Source organism: Anabas testudineus, chromosome 3, assembly GCF_900324465.2.
Source record: "Anabas testudineus chromosome 3, fAnaTes1.2, whole genome shotgun sequence".
In the NCBI taxonomy this organism is placed as follows: Eukaryota; Metazoa; Chordata; class Actinopteri; order Anabantiformes; family Anabantidae; genus Anabas; species Anabas testudineus.
Genome location: NC_046612.1, coordinates 8,890,232 through 8,906,397, shown reverse-complemented (window position 1 = coordinate 8,906,397; position 16,166 = coordinate 8,890,232). Strand labels below are relative to the sequence as shown.

Sequence of the window (16,166 nt, the reverse complement as noted above, 5' to 3'; positions counted from 1 at the left end):
ATCTATTTTAGAAAAAGGAAAAGTCCTTTATGTCTCTCTCCTGTTCCGCATCCTCAGCCCGCTCACCCCCGCTTCTTTAGGGGTGTCTGAATGGATGTGACCGTCACCCTCCACAGACGCTGACATTAGCAAATACTCTTCTTTGTCCTCTTCTGCTTCTTCTTCTGGGTTCGAACAGCCTTCACAACTGAACTGCAGGCTCTCTGCCTCCATCACTGGATCTTCCTCATCAGCTTCTTCCTCCTCCTCCGCCTCTGTCCCGTCATCCTCTTCCTCTACCTCATCTTCCTCTACTTCATCTTCCTTCTCATCTTCCTCCTGCTCATACGCATCCTCTTTAGGGTAGTGGAACACGTCTTTGTGGTCACTGAAGCTTATTTGCTTTCTCCCGCTTTCTCCATTGTAACACTGAAGCTCTTTGCTCACCTCCAAACCAACTCTTTCCTGATTTCTTTCTGTAGCCAACGATGTAGGAGGGCCGAGCAACTGCCTTTTCTCTGCTTCCTCCTCCTCCTCCTCATCCTCTGTGTCTTCCTCTACCTCTTCCACCTCTTCCTCATCATCATCTTCTTCCTCGTCGTCTTCCTCTTCATCATCCTCCTCTTCATCCTCTTCTTGCACTACAGACAGTTTCCTCGCCATAACTTCTTCCTCATCTTGCTCCATCCGCTCTGCCAGGGCCTCTGCGGTGGGCTGGTTGGGGGATTCCTCCAGCATAATGGAGGAACCATCAAATCCATTTCTGACGTTGGGCTCATCGTACTCTGGGTAGGTTTCGTCTGGGTAGCCTGTATCGGTGTATAAACAGAGATGCCATTTGGTAGTATGACTTTTTTTTTGCTTATGACAGCTTTTTTAAAATTAAAAAATGTCGAGCTGCCCTGTAGATAAAGGCCCAGTTCACCCCACTGCCCCTACCACTTGGCTGATGTAGGGTAGTTGAGGAGTAGGTCAAAATGATTTGTGGGTTTTAAGAGATAGGCTTGAAACAGAGGCTATGAGAAATTACCCAGACTTCCTTCCAAATTATTGTCAGCACGGACAAGACAGCCGTAAATGGAAGTACTTTTTGTTAAGTGGCCCATAACAATGTTAACCATTGGAATATTTGAACTTAAAAGTGGGTTAGTGTTAAACAATTACAAATGGTATTACAAATGGTACATTTTATATTTATGTCAGGAGTTTGGGGATACCTTCCCATTCTGCACCGTAGGGAACCTCCTCAGCCTCCATCTCTGGGGAGGCTACCTCCAACCGACCCTCTTGCATGAACTGTGTGATTTGTCGAAGTTCCCTGAGTAGTTTTTCCTCCTTTTTTGATGTTGTGGTTTTACTCTTCCTCCTTCTGCCACTAGAGAGCAGCAGACATATGGAAACAGAGTCAAGCAACATGGCGCTACAATCATACATGACTCTAAACTTGTGTGGTACACAGTTTTCTAAATTCTAATCTAATCTAATCTAATCTAATCTAATCTAATCTAATCTAATCTAATCTAATCTAGCTACGATGCATACTAGCCTTTAGTCTTGATTTCCAAATTCTATTTAAATAAATAAATTGTGACTAATAAAAATCACAACATTGAATTTAGTCCAAACATTTGCCCAAACTCCCCCCTTGTTTTAAAACTCCAAAAATGTTTTTCAATAATGTTGTAGCATGAGCGAGTATGGCTTAGTGGTTCTTTCCTATGGGCAGTGTCAAGTAATGCATTAAGAGAAAAAATCAATCATTTACCTCTCCGAACCATGGCCCTTTCCAGACACAATCCTCTCCATCATCTGTTCTGTTTGCCATAGTCTCTGCTGAAGCCTGACTAGCTCATAATTGGTTCCTACTGTACAATGTTGATAAGAGACAACACGATCAAAATATAATGCATTTCTATATTAACAGTTTGCGTACAAATTACAGTGCATGTATACTGTATGTATGTATAATGTTTTAATGTCACAAATACTTTGCTGTAAAGGCAAATTAGTGAAGGTACTTACGCTTATCCTCCATGTTTGCTTTGGCTACTGTAGTGGAGTTTCCTGGCTTAGTCTTCCCCCTACATGTTAGCTGGGTACATAAAACTGATTAATTGATGGAATTGCTGTACATATAATAAGAATTACTGCAAGTATTTACATTAAGTTGCTTAAAGGTGAAGTTTTCACCATGATATTTCTAAATATGCTGCAGAAATGCAGTATAGCGGAGTACATTATAATATTGTGTAAACCTGAATGATAACACCTTGTACTTTAGAAAAAAGCTGTACATAGTATTTTATAGTTATACAAGCTGCCATGTAGTCAAAGTCATTACCTTGTAGATTATATAGAGTATGTAAAGTAAAATCCCAAAGCCATATATGGGTATCACTTGAGCCATCAAGTTGTACTTTTTGCCTCGTCCGTTGCCTTTAGCTTTTGCCATCGCCTCAGCACTGCGTGTCATGGAGTATGAAGGGTCCACACCCCACCGCTCTGTGTCCTCTGGCAATGACAACTGACGCATCACAGGAGGGTAGAAGCCTGGTCCAACTGGAAAAATTAGTCAGTCAATCAGGATAAATAGAGCTAAAGTGTCATTAAAATACTGTACATCAGTGATCTCTCACTCTACTAGTGTTACACGGGCTAATTCAAATTTCAGACATGCAACTGTACAACATACTCGTTGTAGGAGTAAATATACTGTAAATATCCCCATAACGCTCACAATAGCTGATTTCCTTATTATTTAGAAAACATTTCATTAACTGGATTAAAGAAACAACAACAATATTACATTTGGGATTGTTAATACATTAATGGCTGTGTTACCATAATAACACTGTTTGAGTTTAATACTGGTGCAAAATAATAATAATAATAATAATAATAATAATAATAATTTATAATAATAAAAAACATCATTAGCCTTATCATGTCAGGGTTTTATATTCTTTAACATAAATTTGCTAAGAATACAAAAAGTATTTGAGCATCATATGCACCTGCACCCTTTTTTATTTCTATTTATCTATTTCACTAGTGTGAACTCAACCTGACCCCATTTTGTTCCCAATCAATCAAACTTCCCTTATTTCAGATCATTTTTCCCGCCCACGGCGCCGAGTTCCACCAATCACATGCTAATTCATATGATCTACAGTCTCTTCCACCAATTATAATCAAGGGCGCCTGGGTAACCGCACAGGAGGCGGGCTGTTAGCTACGTGTGTGATTTAAGGGAAACACGAGGTCAATAACAATCGATAAGGGTGTTTTAAGTTTTAAGTGTTCAACAGCAACACGTAACCAACCGCACATCACATTATTGTTGAGATATACACCTCAAACACTGGTGCAAACTTTCAACAATATAAATTACTATACGACCTAAGTAGCAAAACTCCTTAAAGGGGATATTAGCACAAGCTACATGTTAGCATGCTAGCATCTTCACTAGTCAACGCCAGCTGATTGATGCTAAATCGACCACCTGAGACTTTAAGAGTGAAAATGTTTCCAAACACCGAGGAAAAGTCAGTATGTTTCTCAACTCTGGACCTAAATGAAGTGGCTGAAGATAAACTTAAATGTGTTTGGAATCACAAGGTAAGAAACTGAGAATTTTATTTAGTCTGTTATATTGGCTAATATAATATTTTGGGAATGACAACTGTTTACACACACAATACCATAATGTGATCTGTTATGAAGTTACACGTTTCATTTAATTTATCTAACACTGTTAGTATAATACATGGTCTTTAATATATATATTTTCTACCTGTATCAGCTTGTGAGCATTACTGATATTTGGTGTTTGGTAATTAAAATTCATAAAATAAAATGTAGGCCACTTATCTCTTAAAAAATATTATATGTTCCCAGAAATTCAAAATATCCATATAGTTTTAAATGCAATATTGTTGCTTTGTTTGATTACATAGAGCAGAATTATCAACAAACAAAGCAGATTAATCAATGTCAGTGTTTCCTTGATGTGTCTCAAATCTTTAATCACACACACACAATCGTGTTTATTCAGTTTGCAGGAAGTTACCCAAAATATAGTCTACACGTATATTCAAATTCAAATATTCGAATTATTGATAGGTCCAGACATATTTCAGTATAACAAAGGAGCATGTATCAATGCAAGTTGTTTTATTAGCATAAACCATACAATAAACATATTTGTAAGTCTGCATATGGTTTATGTGAAACATACCTTTGTTTTTTGTCTTTATCAGCAGTGTAATATTATGATGAATGTGTGTGCACTATGATGAGGCCCAAGGCCTGCTGTACTGTGTATTCAAAGTAACATCTGGCAACAACCGCAACAACAACAGCAGCAGCAGCAGCAGCAGCAACAAAAAGAACATCAGTTATGGAGAGAGATGGGGATGGATGGATGGATGGATGGATAGATGATGATCTGATAAGCCGCCTTACCCTCAGGCTGCCCCATGTCCTTTTTCTCTCTGGGTAAAAGCATTCTGGGCAGAAAGAGAGAAATACAGAGAACAGAGCATGATATAAGAGTAACCTTCTGGCAAGTTGTTATAGACATTTTGTCTCAGAAAATGACAGCTATACGTCTGTTTCACTTGAACAGTAAAGCTACTATCCACAGATGTCAACTCTCATCTGGTGATGTTCCCACCCAGATTAGACCAGATTAGACCAGCTGCTTTCAAGTACTGTTCGAAATATTAACTCCAGCTCCCTTGTGTGATCATCTGGCGCAGTGTATGCATTATTATTACCACTACTGTGCCTTAAAACTGCAGTATAATAGTACTTACAAGTAATATTACATGCTGCAACTGAATATAACATACATGGGGTTGTTAGAATCAACGTTCCACCTTCACATTTGGTTAAAGTAGATATATATAGACTATATCATAATTCATTTTATCCTAAACAGATAAAAACCACAGCATTCAAAACATAATTTATTAACATGATGTACCAAGCTGTTCAGCTTTATGCTCACATTTGGGACACACGTTTAGATAGATAGATAGATAGATAGATAGATAGATACATAGATAGATACATAGGTAGATACATAGGTAGATACATAGATAGATACATAGATAGATAGATAGATACCTTATTGATCCCCAAGGGGAAATTTTGGTGTTGCAGCAGCCATTACACACAAAAACCTTTGAACATTGAGTAACATGATCTACACAACAATACACGAGACACAGTACAAGAATAACACAGAGAATAGACAGTAATACCAACTAAACACACAGTAGGACTTGAATGTAAAGTGACTAAGTTACACATTGTTAAACCATCAGCGTGGACACCGACTCTCTGTCAGGGAGTCATTGTACAGGCTGATGGCTGTTGGCACAAATGACTTCCTGAACCTTTCCTTGTCACATTCGTATAAATACATGCACATATAGTCAAATCAAGTCAAGTCATATACACATATAATAGAACAATCTGAAGCATTTAACCTCAGCAGATGCCACAAGATCAAAAAATGTATTTCTAATATTGAGTTGACTTTTTTTTATTGTTTTCCAGGATCTGAGGTCAATGCAGCAGTATGCTGAAGCTGAAAAATGAGACTACATTTTATGAAAACTATGGGTGCTTTCCGCCAGTTACTGGTGAAGAAAAATCCTGTATATGGTGTAAGGTAAGACAGCTCACTGTGTAACTGGTTGATTTAATGAGGAGTGTTTGTCAGGCCGATCAGTACTTTGCTGATTGACGTGAGGTAGTGCAGGATAGTGTGCAGTGTTATGACAGCTCCCAGCTAGTTGTAATTCATTTTTGATAAAAGTGGCAGACTGATGGCCTTGGATGGAAAGTGCATCACTTTATCATTTGTCAGAGGAAAAAAAGCTGACATGAGGTTGTAAGTTTCACACATGTGCCCATCTCATTTGGTATCACTCTGGTAAGTTCTCTAGCTTACGTTGCTTTAGTTGTTTGTTAGTAGGTTTTTAAATGTGATATTAAAAAAAGCAGATTGGTTGTTTTCTTCTATATTACTCTATATACACTGATCAGCCAACACATTAAGTCCATCTAAAGGTTTTACTGTTGTGCATCATGCATCCTTGATTGTCCTTATAATACAAAGAGGGTGAAGTACTTAAGAAATTACAATACTGATGTGCACATTTTTCTGTACATTGCTTTGCTATAAGTCAAACTAGTGTTGCATATTTTTAAAAATACATTTTCTTTAAGTGAAAGCTTTGTAAATACATCTTGCATTAAAAAGTTATGTATTTACAAGCACTTGAATGCAACACATGACCTCTCAACCCATCCACTCTGTAAGCCCTCTGGTGTGTGTTTCATACAAAAGCAGCAGATGGCAGTGCAGGCTTATGTACAAATGTACTGCATATTGTGTTTAGGATATTCAGTCAGTGACAGTGGAATTCACAGTTCAATAGATCTGCTCAACAATTTTAAAGTCTAGTAACTGAGGTGAATTTTTTGTTTGGTTTCTCTCTAACCAAAAGCCTGCATGCTGACCACATTTGGTGGCACAGTTCGTGCTACCAAATACTGTTATTGTCGCTACAAAACACATTTTGTCAACACATGATTAATGAATCACACGACATAGATGCAGTCAGCAAAAGTATTACAAGGTATAGAGGGACCAGGTTAGATTGTATTTGCATAGGGAGGCTGTACTTTCAGTGTGTTTATTATAATTGAAAAATATTAAGTTATATAATGTTTTTGCTGTGATCGTTGTGGCCGATGTTGGTGCCATTTATGTTTTATGTAAGAAAGTTTTAGAAAATTTATAAAAGCTAGCTCAACTTAATAGCTGTAAGAAAGGTTTGTGACATTATTTTTAAAGGTATTTTAAAAGTGAAACACTCCAGGATAGCACTTCAACTCAAATCAGCATGCACAGAGCTGGTTAAGAACTGACATATTATCATTAAATTATTACTCCCAAATGTATTGTTTACAGAATAACAACAGATTTTTTGAAACAGTGATCAATGGGTAAACCCTGTATGAGTCACATGAATAATTGATGTTATAAGTGTAATCATAGCTTATTTTAGTGTAATTATTCTTGCCTTTAATGCAGGAGTAATTAAACCCACATATCCATCTGTGTGCATCAGTATACACTGATGTCAACATAGTCGTTCCCTGTGATTGGCAGGCAAAGAGTAGTATTTACCATTGTGCATTCACTAGTCATAAAATACTGCTGATGAATAGCTTTTGTGCAATGTATAGTCAAACTGAATCAGAAAATGTTTAGGCATATGTTTCTATAGAATGCTGAATGCCACAGAGAAATGAAGCAACTTTGGGAAGCTGTGAGGACTTGACTAATCAACCTGAATAAAATGTCAGAATATTTTTAAAGATCTGTCAAGATGTCCTTTGAAGTGAGATTAGATTAGACTGATAAAACCAGTTTTCAAATTCCTTATTGCATCTATGTGTTAAGATCGCTTTGGCGTCTGTGGCAGTTGAACTATGTATATATGTGTTTCATGTATCACAATTTGAACGTAGACCGGTCACTCACTTTCCAAAATACATCACTGTTACTTGGATGGATTGTCATTGGATTTGAGCATTTTGCTAGCTTGTGCCATTATTTAAAAAATAATAATATTCAGTTTACCTATACATAAAACATGTATAGATGAAACACAAATGTCCAACATCCCTTGAACTAACGGATGCAAATATTGTGAACATTCACTGACCACTTTGATGCAGATTTCTTTGAGTTAAAATTGGTTAGGTTGTAGGTCTCAACAAGCTGTAAAAAGGGCAACAGGTTTAAAAAAGGTTTAGGGCTAAAAATAATATCTGCAGTAAATGTTGTAAAGATGTCAAATATGTTTCATGGAGTTGCCCAAGGGTCTTATCTGTGTTTATTTCTGTTCTCTGTTTATATGTAATCTTCGGGTCATGGATTGTATACATACCATCACAGTTCTTTATTGTGCAGATTATATGCAGCTTCACCTGTTTTGCAGTTCTCAGAATATACAGGGATTTTAATGTCATCATAACCATCTCTGAGGCTTTCAGAAGTGAATAGTTCAATATTTTCTGCAGCTACTGTAGATCTAAATAAAAATGAAATATTTGAAATTTATGAATTAAATCTTGAGGAACCCACCTATAATGTTATCAAATAGTATAGTAATCCTGGCTTTCTTTTCACATTAGTCCCTGTGTTAAAAAGTGATGCAGTCATCATATTCAAAATGGAAGTAATCATATCCTTGCAGAAAATGAATTCTGCGATGTCCTGTGTTCTGATAAAAATATTCATCATTGCTTTTTTGAGTTACAGATGCTTTAAAATGAGCTAATTATGTATCTGGTTCAGATCACTTTAATTTTAGTGTTCCTAAACAGATTTTAAGCTAGTATTGCAGTAAACATAGATTTAATGTATAGCGCCACCACCAGTCTTGAGGAATTGCTTTAGAAAGGTTGTGTTTCCCCATGTTGATGTACTGTATTCATGGAACCAGCGCAGGCTGGCTGCGAAGGTTATGAAGACTTCACAGTCAGGAGCCATCTGCTAATTAAATGGTTATTAAGAGGTGTTTTGGAGGCTGAGATCTCACATCCAAAGCTTGGTACCCCAGTGGAATCTGTACCTTTGATATTTTACTGTGAGCTGGCCTAAATAACCTGTCTGACTGCAAATCCACTTTTGTGTAGTGGATGTTTCTCTGAATGTCCATGATTATGACCTCCAGAGCTTTTGTTTTCTTGTCTGGCCTGTGGCTGGCTTGCATAAGGTGAAAGAAGCAGTCTGTGGGGCACCTCTGTTGATTTTATTTTAAGATGTTGCGATTATGTGAGTCTCTGTTAGTTTATTCTCTGCTATCAAAACACAATTTACACTAAATAAGACATTGGGCTGGAATCTGTGGTTGCCTTGTCAGGTCCTGTTGTGATCACATTATTGCTCTTTAACAGTCTCTAGCAACAGCGTTCTTCTATTTTTAAAGACTTTGGAAGGGTGGAGGTCTGTACCTATTTAAAATAGTAATTCTATTAATGTAACTCCAATATTGACATAGCTTTTTTTTTATAGCTTTCTTTCTCCATGTCCAACAGGTTCTGTATAGCTCTTATGTAGGAGAAGCCACTAAGACAAGTTCAACAAATTTGAGCCTTGGGAAACAAACTGATAGCGAGACTTGTTAAATGAAAATGAAATTACACTCACAGGTGTTGTTACTCATTGAGCATACCACAGGGCATTGTGACCTTTGTTACACACTTTCTGTAATTAACTATAGCCTACAAAGCAACAATCATACATGGCCTAATGCTGTTTAAAATTTTGATTTATTCATGAAGGATAACAAATAAATAATACAACTGTTCTTTTATCATGAAGCGCTTTTGTGATTTTCAGTGTGTGAAATGCTGCTAGTCTTAGTGTTGATGACTTCATCAATACTGTGGGAAACTAAATGTAAAATGTACTACAGAGGAAAATGTGTCTTTGGAGTCTGAGGCACCACTCTAGTTATACAAACACGAGAAATTCTGAGGTAAACAGTACAGGATTATCAAGGCCTTCTCAATAGTAACATGCAGTACATAATAGTTTGTGTTTTGGTTAAAGGAGGTTTTACTTCAGTGTTCTGACTGGCATCTTATTTCTGTAGCAATATAGGGTTTCATTTCAGTTCAACTATTGTTGTAGACCTTTTCAATCTTGGACTATGAACTGGTGACCTTCATGTGACAGCTCTCTTTGCTGACCACAAGGCAGACCCGGTCGGTAGGGGTATCAAGAGACTATTCAGTCACTGCTCAACAGTGAAATTATAAAATATTTACTTTTTTTATTTTGCAATTCTAAAACTATTGGGATCTTAAGTCTGTTCCTTACATTCAAATACTTGTGACTATAACTTAAAAAAACACCTTGCATTTACAATATAGCTGAAAATTCTGTCATAGCTGGCATGGATGAACATTATTGGCCATGCCATACACCCTCTATAAGCTTTTAATCCTAGGAAACAAATATGCAGTTGTGTACCCTCTCTGGATGAATGGATTATAGATTATCACTGCCAACCAGCATATGATGCCAACAGAGATTATGGCTGCTGTATGTTGAATAAAGCAGATACCACTGTTTGGGAAATTTTGGCACCACAAACTACTTCAAAGTAATATGGATAGGCCACAGTATGTAACACACATAGAGGGTATTAGTATTAGAGATTTTAGTTGTAAGGATTCGTTTTCATAATGAGTTGGTATTTTAACGACATTTGAGTTTCGAATTGCCATTTTCACCCTTGCTCCCTGTTTCTGTTTTCTATTCCTATTATTCCAGTCAACTCAACTGTGAACTGGCTCAAAATGTATTTCCATATTTCCCCATAATTGCAGCATTGTTGAAATAAGACTTTCATCGTTCTCATGGAAACCCCTGAGTACACATCAAGCTGTGCAATTACTCAAAAAATAAAACCCGCTAATGTCAGAGTGGTGAAAATATCACAGTGCACTCCCATTCCCAAAATCCAGCTGGGAAGTATTAAATTTTGAATCTGACCACGTGCATATTCACAGCCACAAGCTCTTTTAAGAAATGACATACAGACTGTTTTGGTTGGTGCTTTTGATGCTTTGTCTTCTTTTAGTGATGCCATACCGGAGGTATGTCCAATTCACTCTGCAGTCTACCAGATTGTTAATACCAGCACAGTCTTTTATCTGTTTACTGTGCTTCTCTCTTATCAAGCCTTTAATTACTTAATTATTCTTCATTGGGCTCAATTAAAACACAATGGACTCTGTCGATGGAAAAAGTCTAACTATTTCTGCTCCTGCACAGCTGTTGGCCTTCTATTATGTACTTGGAATAAATGAGATTCTGTTCTCCTTTGGATGTAAGTCTGGCCTTTCTGATTATTATACTAACAGTAAAATATAACATTGACTTTTAAAAAATGTTCATGCTCCTCGAGTTGAGTGAGGAATAGATTCGCATACATGGCAATCAACGCACCTTCCCCAAACAAAATTACTTTTTAGAAATAGAAATCGTTTTCTTTCTCTATTCATGCAAGTGATTTGTTGCGCAATGTCACCTTACTCAATGGTAGTGAAGCAGGTTTACATCAGGTTTTTTTCCACTCCTCCTCGTGCCTCTATCTAAATCAGTCAATTTATTTCCAAATTGCATGTCGAGTGTAGGAGCAAGGGCTTATGGCAGTATATTAAATCAATGCACTCCTACAGTATATATTTTCAGAAGGTTTAAATTTTTCCTCTTTTTGCTGATATTGATGGGGATGCCCCTGGCTTTGAATGTCATGAAGGACACACTGGTACAAATTTGAATTCTGTATATTCATAGAAGAAAGAAAGTTGTGAAAAGTGAATGAGATGGATTAATGGAGTCAAACCTGCCTTTACTATATAGACCAGACCTTGACTGTCTTTTTGCTGTGTGCTTGCCAGTCTGCATTTCTTTCATTTATTAGTATCAGACGAACACCATGGAATGCAATTTACATTTTTGTAGCCATCATGGACTAGTATGAACAAAAAATGTACACCTTCCTGCTGTGGGGAGCTTGAATGTAATAATAATAGGTGCCACTTTATTAGTCCCCTTGGGGAAATCTTTGTGGACAGCTGTATTGAAGATGTCAAGGATTTGGGGTTCAGTGTCTTGTCAGACCACCAATCCTGGAGTTTGTGGACAACTGCCCAGCCAAATGTGAAGGCTTCCTCATGAATACACATAACAGGATGTCTTAAAACACTTTGTTTTTTTGTACTAGCATAGATAAGACATTCAGTTTGAAGAGTTACTTACTGTTTAACAAAAGTATTTTAATACTTTTTTTGTTATCCTTCTAGGGTTTCTTCGTTGATGCAGTCTTAGTTTTTGCAACTATTACTTACACATGTTACACATTTTTTTAGACAGTAGATAGTTGTACCCCATCTTTAGTTTTTGATAAACATTTTTTTATACTTTACTGTTAAAAACATACTGTTAGACATTAGTTGTACATTTTCTATTGTTTGGTCTATAAAAGGTCATAAATTAGGGAAAAATGCAAATCCCCTCTATCTAAAGCCCAAGATGTTCTTTTTTTGTTTAACACTCCTATTTAAAGATTAAAAGATTCTGGTAAGTTAGTGTTTCAAATTTCTGCTAGATGGTAATTAGTTTTAAATTATTAGTCAATAATCCAAATAATTGTTAATTAATTTTCTCTCAATTGACAAATTGATTAATTAAATAATTGCTTCAGCTCTGTTACTTGATTGAAGGCCTTCAAGCAGAGACAGCTTGTGTCCCTATTTGCTGATTCTTTTAGCCTCACACAATACATAACAGTTTGTCCCTAACATAAGCTTTGCTAACATCTCTTTTTTTCAGCTTTCTGCATATGGTTATATATATATATATTTAAATTATTCATTCAATTACTGATCCTAGGAACTTCAGCATCTCTACTCCGAATTAACAGTTAATATTCAGGAACTTTTGGGGCTGGATTTTTCTGCCCAAGTTTACAAAGTTCATTGTGCTGCATATGTGCTTCATTTAAAGTATTAAATAGCAGCATGTCTCCCATGTGTGTTTGAGGCACCTTGAATGCCCTTAACCAGCACTAATAGGAGATAATGATTGGTGCTCAACAAAAAGAGAGATTCATTTTGAATTATTAACAAGTTAACTTTGTAGTGGAGGCACTTTATCCCTGAGGACAAACAGCCCAAATGTTTGCAAAATATAATTAAGCCGAGGCATCTTTAAATGTCATTGCTGCCTGTGCCATGTTTCAAATTGTTCTGCATCAACAGAATTTAACGAGATGGCTAAGGAATCCATTTCCTGCAAGCATGTGATAAGCCACACATACAGTGGAGCACTTTCATTGATTGCCAAAATAAAGCATTTTGTATGCAAATGGGGGAATGGAGTGGCTAAGCTGATTCAGCCTCATGGACACCAAATAATGGTCTTTACAATTAATACTTTTACATGCTATCCATTGAAAATTTCATCTTCCATTTAATGGCTCTAAAATATTTACACATGCCCAGAAAAGAGGGGGAAAATGCACTGTGTTCCAATGGATTAATATGAAAGCCAACAAACAAATAAAGCCATGCATCCCTCCCTCCCCCCCGAGTATTGGTCCCTTTCCTGTCGTCTCATGCTCCTGCACATTTTGGATTAACAGATAATCTTTGAACATGAAGGAAGGTCTGCTAACCCCGAGGGGGTGGGATGTAGTGTGTGAAAGAGAGCACAGGATTGGAGGCAGAGCTGCATTGTTTGAACGTAATTTGCTTGTCTTGTTCTTGTAAACATGCAGCTCTTTTTGTAGTGGTGATACAGCCTTAAATACCCTTCCTTCTCTCTTTCAGGTTGTGTTACAGACAATTCACAGGTTAGAATAGATAAAGAGTATTGAGGTATCAGGGGTGTCAGGTTAGGTCCAGCAGTATTTGAGGTACCAACCACGCCTTTAGTTTATACATCCTTGAGATCTGTATGTGACCTATCTGCGCTCACCTGTTTAACAGTTGTGTTACAAACATGAACAGAAGGACTGTACATTTAGATTGATGTTGTGGCCAGTTGGTCCTGTACCTGTCCCGTACTTTGTCTTTGTGTATTTTAGTATCTTATCCTGTATTGAATAGCCACTGTGTCCTATCCTGCCCTCTGTCCTTTGTGTTATGTCCTGTACTGTTGCAGGGCGCCAACCATTATTTACTGTTCTAGTGCTACAACTTCAGTATGCACCCATCCAAGTGGTTGGTGAAGATTCTCAAGCATCCAGAGTCTCAGTCAGACATTTACTACTACTCATCCAAGCCCCTTCTTCAGATTGAAGAAGCTACTTGGATGACTCAACTTTCAGATCCATCCAAGTTCTTTTATGGTGCCATTATTTATATATTTAGCAAACAATATGAACAAAATAAAGAAAACTCTTTGTAACAGTTTGAACAGATTTTAAACCATGGTAGAATTCCCTACCTTGTGTGATGTATCAGAATTTATTAAAGGTAACAAGTCTCTCTCATTACCTTATGCCATTTTACTAACCCTAACACTTTCGTATTGGATATATTTCATATTTCATTCCAGGTGAACCATGTTTTATTTTGCCCTGTGCTGGCTTTGTTGGATCCCATGTCATCACTGTCCAGTCAAAGGTTACATTTAACATTTACAAGCTTGGAATTCTTGTATACACATATTTGAGTGTTTCATGTGTTAATGCAAACAAAGATACACACTGGCAAACATCATACTGCTAGTTTGGAGTTGTTCGTACTCGATCTAGGGCTGTCCAGACGTGTAGTTCACTTGTTATAAGCAGTGTACCCCTAAAAATATAGTTACTGCCACCCACCCACATACCTATCAGCTAAGCCTCAAAGTTACTGTCTACACTGTTTATGTTTTGTGCAAGGAAGACAAGTCAGTCCACATTCTCTGCTAAAAGCAAACTTCTTGTATGGGTCACATTGGAAAAAAATGCTTCCTGGGTCCTCACTTCCATTGACGCTAGTGATTCTACCATAGTAGGCCAGTTTCTAATGCTATATTTGGCACTCAGCTTTTGTCTCGTCATGATCCCACAGTTACTGTAGTGAGTGACAGGGATGTCAGCCTCCCAAACTGAGTTCTAGACTATTTTATTACATTACATTTTAAAATATATTTTAACAGTGCATATTATACCTAAAATATTACAGATATCTCACATTTAAATTGAAAGAAAGAAGGAAAAAAATGACTTAATACATATTTAACATACAAATAACCAGATAATTGGTGCCAGCCAACTAAAACAAGCATTCAGATTTATTAGAAGTATTAAGGTCATAACACAGTCCCTTAGGTATATTAATAAACATATCCAACTTAGACTCTGTATAAATGCCTGTATATAATCATAATTTGTTTTTTACTGTTCGTCCAATAACACCCTTCATCCCCTTTGCTTTTGGGCTTCATCTTTGCTGTGTTATTCTCACAATATGAACCCTCTATCATTTCAGAGTCAAGAACAGCAGCAAAAACTGTTGACAACCATGTTTGAGATAAACGAGAAAGCTGACCCCTTCAAGAGCTACTCAAGGGCAGCAGGAGTGCAAGATGGGCAAGAAGGACAATGATGATGATGAGACTGACCTTCTGATCAGGTGTAGAGAAGCTTGAGGACAGAATCCCCTCTCTGCTGCCCAGGCTGGAATTTTGTGCTTGAGAAGTGTTTAACTTTCTCAAATCCCAATTGCACTCAGTGGGGAGTGTTCTCTTTTTCCTTTGCCCACAAGTTTAGTGACCGCCCTTACTCCTGGGCCTAAGGAAGCGGAGAAGAGGGGGCATTTGGAGATTGGGGGGATCAATAGGATGGTAGCTTGCCTGTTTGACAGAAGTGAAGTTAAGCTAGGAGAGGGAGAATGGGGTGAGATAGTCAGGGTTATAGATATCTAAGTAGGAATTATCCATGACACCTGAGCTCTCAAGCTGCAACCTTTAAGCACATGATTTAGTATCACCTCTGTTTGTGGAATAGACGTAGTACATTCAGCACATTCAATCCCAGCTATTTTGTTGTGTTAGCGTTTGCAGTTGTTATTTATTTAGAAATGCTTTTATTGTTAAATCCCTTTACCTACATTGTTTCAGCCAGGTGAGTTCAATTTGACTTTGTACCCTCTTTAGTTTCACTTAGTTGTCAAGAAGATGGGGGAAATCTCCTGTAAGTCATTCAGTCCATCCCTGTGTTTTTCTGCACCACTGAATTGATACAAAAATGTTCTTTTTTTTCCAGCCATAATATATCATTTCTAATCTCCCTTTGCTTTTAGAGCGGCATCAATAAACTGACATGTTAAGAACAAATGCAACACTCTTTATCTCTGTAAAAATCCACTGTCTTTGCTTCAGACAGAGCCAAAAACAAACTCTGAGCTTTCATGTTTTTTCTTATATTTTTTTTTACAACGGGGATAACCTGGGATGAGGCTGAAAATGTTGCCTTTCAAAAGGTTGACATTTAACTATTGTAGATATAACGATGGATACAAGAGATGGAGCAGGTTAATGGAAAATGACAATGTCACGGTTCGTCTTGTGAATTGAGGCACATTAATCCACA

General features: G+C 37.2%; 1 protein-coding gene and 1 long non-coding RNA gene across 2 annotated transcripts; one reads left to right on the top strand and one right to left on the bottom strand.

Annotated features, from left to right (window-relative positions):
• Window positions 1-27: 27 nt before the first annotated feature.
• ric3a (RIC3 acetylcholine receptor chaperone a) lies at window positions 28-4,561 on the bottom strand. The gene is made up of 6 exons (XM_026378795.1): window positions 4,444-4,561; window positions 2,321-2,538; window positions 2,002-2,071; window positions 1,745-1,844; window positions 1,197-1,354; window positions 28-788 (listed from the first exon to the last, which is right to left on the bottom strand). The coding sequence occupies exons 1-6, from the start codon at window positions 4,559-4,561 to the stop codon at window positions 28-30; spliced, it is 1,425 nt and encodes a 474-aa protein (XP_026234580.1).
• LOC113174706 lies at window positions 3,305-15,898 on the top strand. Its single transcript, XR_003299912.1, has 3 exons — window positions 3,305-3,597; window positions 5,545-5,659; window positions 15,064-15,898. It is a non-coding gene; the product is annotated as an uncharacterized LOC113174706 (long non-coding RNA).
• Window positions 15,899-16,166: the final 268 nt, after the last annotated feature.